This window comes from Megalopta genalis, chromosome 2 (assembly GCF_051020955.1).
Source record: "Megalopta genalis isolate 19385.01 chromosome 2, iyMegGena1_principal, whole genome shotgun sequence".
Lineage (NCBI taxonomy): Eukaryota > Metazoa > Arthropoda > Insecta > Hymenoptera > Halictidae > Megalopta > Megalopta genalis.
In genome coordinates, this window is record NC_135014.1 from 7,919,407 (window position 1) to 7,928,379 (window position 8,973).

The 8,973-nt window shown below is 43.3% G+C and overlaps 1 protein-coding gene across 1 annotated transcript; it reads left to right on the plus strand.

The window, feature by feature from the left end:
- The first annotated feature begins 833 nt into the window (after window positions 1-833).
- On the plus strand, window positions 834-2,386 carry LOC117218320 (uncharacterized). The gene has a single exon (XM_033466616.2). It carries the CDS (start codon window positions 1,157-1,159, stop codon window positions 2,174-2,176), a length of 1,020 nt encoding a protein of 339 aa, XP_033322507.2. The 5' UTR covers window positions 834-1,156; the 3' UTR covers window positions 2,177-2,386.
- The last annotated feature ends 6,587 nt before the right edge of the window (window positions 2,387-8,973 follow it).

Genomic DNA, 8,973 nt, shown 5'->3' on the forward strand with positions numbered 1-8,973 from the left:
ATTCCGTTTCAATCGAGAATACTCGACATTTTCATTCCATGCTATTCTGTTATTTGGATATTATTTTAATTATGACGTTACGTTGCTCTCTAATTTTATATTTTAAATATATTCGCAACGTTGATGTTAAATATCAATTACAAGAAAAATAAAAAAATTACCGAATCCTTTCGGGAAACAAACAAAAACTGATTCGGTCGGATTAAAGAGACAAACGGCGAAACAGTGAAAATTGCTGAAAACTATAATTTATATGAATACAATATGTTTGTCGCTTATAAACGGTCCTTCCAATCGAACGATATTTCAGAAAAGGACGGACACAAAAATCGGTACTACGAATGTCTTTACTTCGAAATGGGAAGCAGTGCGTTGTTCGTACGTATATTCCAAATAGCATTTTTCATGTTACGCGATACTCGAATAATCATACATTGGTTCAATTTTTGGATCTAATATATTGTAACCGTGCGTCGACGCGGCCTTTGCTAGCACGCATCGAATGTCAAGAGCGCGGCGCCAAAGTCCCGTGACCAAAAGGCGCTCGACGGAGCGCCTTTCTTTCGTTTCCGCCGATCGTCTTTCGGCTCCTAACTTCCTGAGCCCCCAGCAAAGAGACGAAGGAAGACGGGAGGCGTGCCCCGTCGCGCGGCTTCTACAAGGAGATACCCACTTCCCTGCGCGGATCCCTTCCACTCCTCGGGGATCCCTTCCACGTGGGTCCTAGGAATTCTCAGCCCCCACCACCGGGGCCCAAGAAAACTGGGCAGCATGGTCCAGACCACGAGATCGCCAGGTAAAGCCAGTTTACGCAACGCTTCCGTACGCGAAGCATGCACACGGTGTCATCCGGAGGATCCCGAGAGTCCTAGCTTCTTGACAACTTGCGCGACGCCTGGGTGAACGATGGTGGTATCCTGCAGCAGAGCCAGCGGCCTTGTTTGACGATGTTCTGACCTCGGGAGAGCGGACAGGTCCGTGACGCCCGTGTCCCGAGTCGTTCTCGTCGCGAGGATATCGGCCCTATCGATGAGATGACGCTAGACTAGACGCCAGAAGCTGCCGGATCTCCGAAGAGTTCCATCGCGTTTGAACGAACCCCCGTCAGCGAGATCCAGATCGTAGAGAAAGCATTCGAAAAGAAAAAGTATAAAGCATGTCAACCTACGCCAGCTTCCAACAGTACGACCTGCTGGACTCCGAGGGCTACGGATCGGCGAGTAGTCCAGAGTCGAATCCGCGGAGCTGGACGCACCAGGAGATCTACCCTCAGCCGCCGAGGTCAAGGGGTAGCAGCTGCGGCAGCGTGAGCTCCGTGGACTGTCAGAATCGCGAGTACCAGGAGATCGGCGCCGCGGCGAACGGCGGCTTTCACGTGTCCGCGACCGGTGTTAATTTCTCCGAGTTCTATGAGGGCTACTACCAGCAGAAGGGTTGCCGAGCCGACCATCGTCCGGACCACCAGCCGAACGGCGCGAGGCCCGCCGCGAAGGATCACGGCAAGGTCGTGTTTAGGATGAACGAGCGCATGGAGAACGTTTACGATTGCGTGGCCGGCGGTGTCGAGTTCGCGAACGAGGCGCCGGACGGCGAGCAGAACATCACCGGCGGCATCTCGCCGAAGCTGGAACAAGGCCCCGGCAACGCGTTGCTCGGCAATTCCAGGTGCGACTTCGGCCAGCAGAGCCAACAGGAGAGCTTCTTGGCCGCGAAGAGTTACGGTGTCTCGAAGCCCGATGGTTTTTTACCTAGAAATAACGGCAATCCGTACGGGCAGAGGGGCGACATTCTTTATTTGGGCGCCGCGTACAGCGTGCAGAGGAGCGAAAGCTACGGGGCCCAGAGCGGCCAGGGCGGCAAGTGCGCGACGTCGCGGTATCACCAAAAAACGGACGCCGGCCTGCACGTCGCGACGATGGAGTACGCCGGCCAGAAGTCCAAGGAAACCATGCAGAAAATAAAGAACGGCACACCGGGCATCGAGGTGCTCAGGAAGAGGAGGCTCGCGGCGAACGCGCGCGAGAGGAGGCGGATGAACAGTTTGAACGACGCGTTCGACAGGCTCAGAGACGTCGTGCCCAGCCTCGGCAACGACAGGAAGCTCAGCAAGTTCGAGACCCTGCAGATGGCACAGACCTACATCGCCGCCCTCTACGAGCTTCTGCAGAGGGAGTGAACACGGCTGATCTTGGACCAGCTTGGCGACTAGAACCGAGGCAGCTCCTACAGACCCTTCGACGGTGAAGCGTCTGGGACAGGTTTTCAGCTTGGCTGTTCAGCCATTGGACCAACCGTTCCAGTGTCAGTTTCGTTGCGTTAAAATTATTCGAAGCAGCTAAAGAACCTAACGAATATTTGTCAATCGAAGCACGTTTGGCACATAGCAGTAACTTTAATAAAGCAACGAGGGTGAAACCCTCTCTTGGCACTGGAACGGTTAGGACGATGACGATTGGAGAAACACGAACGGATCGGAATGGATCTAGAGCCAGTCGTTCGCGTAACGATCAAGAACGTCCTCTACGAGCGGATCAACGAGAGGATCGGAGCACTGAGAGCAACAAGTATTCTTCGTTCGTTGGAATGCTCGATTGAAGTACAAAAATATTCAAAGCCGCGCGATCCCCGTTCGTACGTGACTTCGGCCGCAAGAGTATGGGCACCTTGTCGACGGAGAAGTATCAAGCGCATCGCCAAAACCGGCGTCTCTCAAGGTTTCCAGTTCTTGTAACTGGAGCAAGGTTTTTTGGTCGAGGTCTTAAATTGCGAGGACACGGGCCTCTCGACGTCGACCACGAAAGAGCCCCGTTGTCGTTCACCGAGATCGAGAAAACGTTCTTTACGATAGACGCACGGCCGACGTTTGGAACGGGCGGCGAGCAACGACGCTGTTGGCCGATCTATCGTCGATCGACCGGCCACGTTGATCGAACGAAACTGTAAGTACGAAAAAAAGCACGAGCGTCGGCGACGCGCGTGGACGGGACTCGCGAGAAACTAATCGTACGTAACGAGACTCTCGTAACCGACATTTCCATCGGTTCCAAGTGGTTCAATTTCTTTTGTACCGATTTCGTTCCTCGCGCTTCTATTCGTTTCACAATTTCGGCACCCGCGCAACGACCGGTACGTTAATCCGATAGATTTTCTCTGTTTCCTTTTCAAGCGAAGAAACGTATTTTTGGTATTACGAGCATCGTGTCGCGATTTTGTACGCATCGATATTCATAAATTTGATGATTTTTCCTGTATCTTGAAACTCATTTCACGAAAAGAGACACCTTTCGCGAGGAAACGATGAGCAGAAATTGTATCTAAATAATTAAAAAGAAACTCTCCCGAGCAGTCGTGTCTAACCGCGGAAATAAACGAACGGAGTAACATGAATTTATTTCTGCCGAGATTCGTTCCGACGCGCGCTGAACAACCGAGATAAATTGTTGCAGATGCGTAAATAGATCTTCGGATTCACGGGCGGAATGGGTTACCCGTGTCAACAATTATTCATAGCCGTTCGAAGAAAAGAAAAAATGATTCGTGTTTCGGTCGTCACGGATAGTTTAATTAGCAATAATTGCGGTGCGCACAAACGCGGTATACGATGCTCGGCGCTAATGCTTTTTCCTCGTGAGAGAATGTTACCGGATTCCGGCAGATTTTTCAGCAGATCGAAGTGCGATAGTATCGATGATACGGGAATAAAACGAGTCCGACGAACTTAGCACATTACCGTCGCGGCATGGACAACGATTCGCTGTTGTAATAGAAGATATGAGCCGTTTATTTTGAAAGTGCCATAAGTCAGCTTTTTTTTTTTCTTTTAAATGAAAAGATACCGTTCAATTGTAATTAGCGTTACCATTAACACGATTTTTGTTGAAAAAGTGACTTATGCCACTTTCAGAATAAACGGCTCATATTTCGAAGAACACCTAACCGAAGGTTAATTGATAAATAATTGAGAAATTTCGCGCATCGATTAGGGAAACTGCTTCATCGTTGTACCGTGAGTTAAGTTGAATACGAAGGTTGACGTGTCCAGTTCAGGGAAAGCATTGAATCGTAATTGTTAGTCGAATTGTATCGAAACAAATGCACGAGTCGACGTAGTCAACGTTTTATTTTCAGCATGCGGAAGTCTATTTATAGTTAGCTAGACGGTAATGTGCTATTCGCGGAACATGCGATTTGTAAACTCTGGATGTACGTGCAAACTCCGGTTTTCATAGTCTCGTTTCAAGAAGGAGTCGAGTGAAACCGTTTTCCTATCGATGAAAAATAACTTAAATACGCGATGATCCGTACTCCGGTGATCGATACGAACAGAGAAAGAAAAAGCAGGGAGAGAGAGAGAGAGAGAGAGAAAGCGAGTGTAAGCGTTGACAGAATTCGTTGTACAATACGGAATTGTAACGAGAGCGACAAAATGCGCGCGAGTCCCGAGTTTGAATTGTAAATAGTATCATTTTATCGTTAAACGTAGGCTCTGTGTAAATATCCGATTAGACGCGATTAAGTTATTGCGAGGCTGTATAGGTAATTATGTACATATTAGAAATACGAAGGATTTTCTCCCGATCGTACCGATGGATCGCACGAGACTGCGACAGCGTTACACATATTTACGTATGCAAATAAGATATTTGCGCCAGTGAGACTGTACAGTAGAATTTGATTTATCCGTGCTTATGGGTGACCAATTTAGTGTAACAAACTGGTACCATCTCGATGTATATAAATCTCTTCCTTTTTACCTTAATTTATGATTAATGTTATTCGTTGTATGTTCCGCGTTGTTATTAGATCATCCAATAAATTCGTACTTAAATTAGCTAATGCGAAACATCGAATGGAATTAAATGCAATTGAATTTAGTTCTGTTCGAATCGAAGAAATTTCAGAGACTGAAATTATATGAAACTTTTCTTAAGTGTAATTTGATTGCTCAATGTTAGGCTACGTATGACCTGAATGATCGTGGTCATTGAACCGCGAAAGTTCCTGCAAATTTACGCTTTCGCAAGCACGATAGAATTACGAATAAGTTAAATTCTTTTGTTTTCACACAACCGCTTTCAGCAAAGTAAAATGAGATCTTACGTTTGAGAATTTGTCGTCAATCTTGCTCCTAATAAATTCGTAAAATTGTGCGGTCCAACGATCGTTACCATATATATATATATATATATATATATATATATATATATATATATATATATATATATATATATATATATTTGTTCAACGAGAATACCGTGTGTACCGATAAGAGCTTATCGTTGATCTTAGATGGAGTTCGCTGGTCATTTCGAAAGATTTCGTCGAGGTTAAATCGTGGTTCTACCGTATTTGATTGTAAAACGTTTGTCGTTGATCGAATTTGTTAAAATTCGTTCGTTCATAATTAGTTATCACCGAGGTAGGATGACGACGATTCGATGATCGAATCCTCGCGAAAGCGTCGACGAATATTGTAAAGTTAAGGAACGATGCAACGATCGAAGCACCTCGCAATTTGTACGAAACGACGTATTCCACGATCGAATAAGGGTTTCCCAGGCATACCAAAGAATCCGTAGGCGTTAAGGACGACATTGCGTTGCCCCGATTGTTTTTTCGACTATGAATAAATACATGTCTTTTTGACACGAAACGCGGACCAACATTTCTTAACCTGCCCAATTTCACGTTCGCGCGACTAGCGTAACAGCATCGAACGTTTAAATTAGAAGCAGAGTTTTCATTTAAATCGTTAGATCAGATTATTACGAATAATATAGGTCAGATATTAATTGCTCGACTCTTCTCGATATCCTTTAAAATCCGCGTAAAGTCGTCGTCGTCGTCGTCGTTGCAATGAAATTATTATACAAAAGGTTTCGCGCAAATTTACATTTCTGTCAGCTGTAATTAATTCGATCAAATTTCAGAAGCTGTTCCGAGGGGAAAAGTGTTTCACTTATTTTATCGAACTGGCAAAAACTAAAATGATAACGCAAGTCACCGAAACAACGTTATATTCGTTCGTCGCGAGCCTGAAGAAACTTCAGCAGAACCAATCCACGCGTCAAGCCATACAGAAAGCAATAATCCTGGAAGCTTACAGTATACTCTGAAACTTCCTAGATGACCAACAAATTTAATGGAACTTGGCTTGTGCCGGTCTCGAGTGGAAATTGTTGGCGCACGACCTGACAAGTTAATAAATAATTTGTTCTTTTACCGACGCGATCCTTATTATACAATTTAAGAAGTATTCGTTTACGTACATGCACACTTCACGCGAATGCAACGATCATATCTTTTTTTTTGTTAATCGGGCGATAACGAGCTTTAACGCTATTATAGGTTGCGTTGGAAGATGAAACTGAAATCTCTCGTGACACTTGCGACAGTTAAAATTATCTATTGCCTGCGAGGTGGTAATTGCAGCTATCCAACACCTTCGATACAAGATTACTCATCCAAGATTTCTTCTTATTATCCCATCGTCATTTCTCTATGCATAGTCGCGAATAATTAAATTATCACCAGCACTACCCAGCAAAGCCGCAAGGTGCTCGAACGCGGCCGATTCGGAGTTTTACTCGGTCGCAACACTGTTCCTCCCGCAATTAGAAATATGCAAAAATCGCGGTGCAAATGGCGGCGGTCGGCCACCTCCACTTAGCAGTCAATCACAATTAAATACAATTTTGCGCGGGCTGCGGGGCTCGGTAATGGTGCAAAAAGAGAGCAAATTGAAATCTCCTAGCTGACAGAATGATAGATGGTGCCGGCCAGACGCGAAAAGAGCGAGAACAGGAAAGAAAGGAGAGGAAAGAGACGGAGCGTGAAAAAGAGAGAGAGAGAGAGAGAGTGTGTGTGTGTGAGAAAGAGAGAGAAGAAGAAGACGAACGGAAGAGAGTCACCTTCCTTCCTCCTCGCGGTGTGAGAAAGCTGCTCTTCTTCGTTCTGAGTCCAGGAATCGCGAGGACGAAAATACAAAAGTCGAGCCGCGCGGCTGACGTTGCTCGCCACCGCCAGGCCGATTTCTCCGGCTAATATCGCTAATCCTCTTCATCCGGAGAAAATGGCGATCCGTCCTTAACGGAGAACAACGGCAACGCGCATTGATCAAGAGAGAGATTCTAGCCTGCCACCGAGCGTATTCTGCAAATGCAATTCTACGTGACTACACGAAATCCTTAGAGCCAATTATCATTGTTTTCTCCTTCTGGTTATACCCAGCACGCGGTAATTTCCAATGAAATACTATCTTCATTACGAGTAGTTACGGAGTACATGCAATTCGTCTAATCATCGATCAAAATCGCGCGGCTACCGACTGCGAAAAGGTTATCCTAGCAAACTTAGCAACGAACGGAAAATTCATTTTACGTCTTGCGAACGTTGAATATCTCTTGATCCTTCGGCGGTAGAGTTCGGATCCGTTTGGGCACAGAGTATGCAGATCGTTCAATTATTAAAGAGTACTTTCGAAAATATATTTTTACGAATGTTCATAAGTTAAATAAAACAGTTGAAAGGATATTCGCGGTATTGGACGCTTCAACTATTCATTGTTTATGGAATTTATTTTATATGGAATTTTATTTAATTTTATGGAAGTCCGATGGTGTTATTGACAGTCGAAGCATTCGGTATAGTTGTAGAAATCTGTGCTAGTTCTATGCCCTGATTCGGAACGATCTCCGAGAATGTTTCAAAAGAAAACTATTGAACGTTACGATTTCAAATTTGACATACTCATTAACCTACGTTCGAACAATTAGGCATTCAAATTTTTTGCAGGCGACAGTAGCGATTTTCTTCACGGTTACAAGCAGTAATAAGGAAGCGGCCGTCCGATACAAAAAGTGTAAAATATTTCGCGATCTATAGGAGTATAAATACCGGTATGAACTAGAATGAGTAAAAATATTTAAAATTAAATTAAATTAGTTCTTCGGTCGATTGGTTTCTTACATGTTAAGTTCGCTTGATCGGAAAAGAACTGGTTCGAGAAAAAAGGCGTCTAACGTTTTACGTCCCGTATCAGGTGTAACCAGAAATTACGATTACTCGGCCATTCTAGTGCAACGCTGAGTAATATACCTACTGTGCGTATGTATAATGTATCTCGTGTCGCATATGTATATACCAGAAGTACACCATGCGGCATTTAAACCATCAAATATTTGCCATAAATTATACGATATCTATTTAAAACATTTTTGCGTTATACAAAATAATGAAAATATATCTGGGATAGAGAAACTGGATATAATTAGCCAAAATAAATTACAATATTTGTCGTACAAAAATAGGTAGAGAAAAATTTATTTAACATTTTGGCTGTCGCGCTAACAACTAAAATTAAACCTATTTTATTGAAAGGGTAAGCTGTACGACGTCGATTAGCTTACTTTTATTTTATTATTAAGATATAATAGATTAGCGTAACGAATCGATGTTCGAATTGTTGGTAAATAATTCCGTCGTATATGGATGACGCGGTAGTTAAAAAGTGTTAAATATCTAAATTAGAGAAGAAATAACTACTTAACGCGTCGAGTGCCGAAAATTAACACCAAAATTTCCTCCAAACTCCTGCAAAACTGATACTAGAAAGATAAAATTGATTACCGTTGGTGCTAATTTAACTTTTTTATATCCTAATCATTCTAGTCGAATTCAGCATGTTCGAATATATTACGATAAAACTGAATTTTGAACACTAGTCAAAAATTAGTGTCATTCAACGTGTTGATGGTTACACTGTAAAATGGTAAAATGGTTAAATTTTACCATTTTACTTATTATTATTAAATTATATTATATGAATAATATTACATTAATTAATTATATAATATTATTAATTATAATATATTAATAATAATATTATATTAATTATTATTATTAAATTTTACGCTGTAATGGTAAAAAAATGGTTAAATTTTGGTTGGTGATTATACGACGTACGTCCAATCT

Bases quoted from the DNA above. Each gene is read 5' to 3' on its own strand.
- LOC117218320 (XM_033466616.2), top strand. From the start codon at position 1,157: ATGTCAACCTACGCCAGCTTCCAACAGTACGACCTGCTGGACTCCGAG.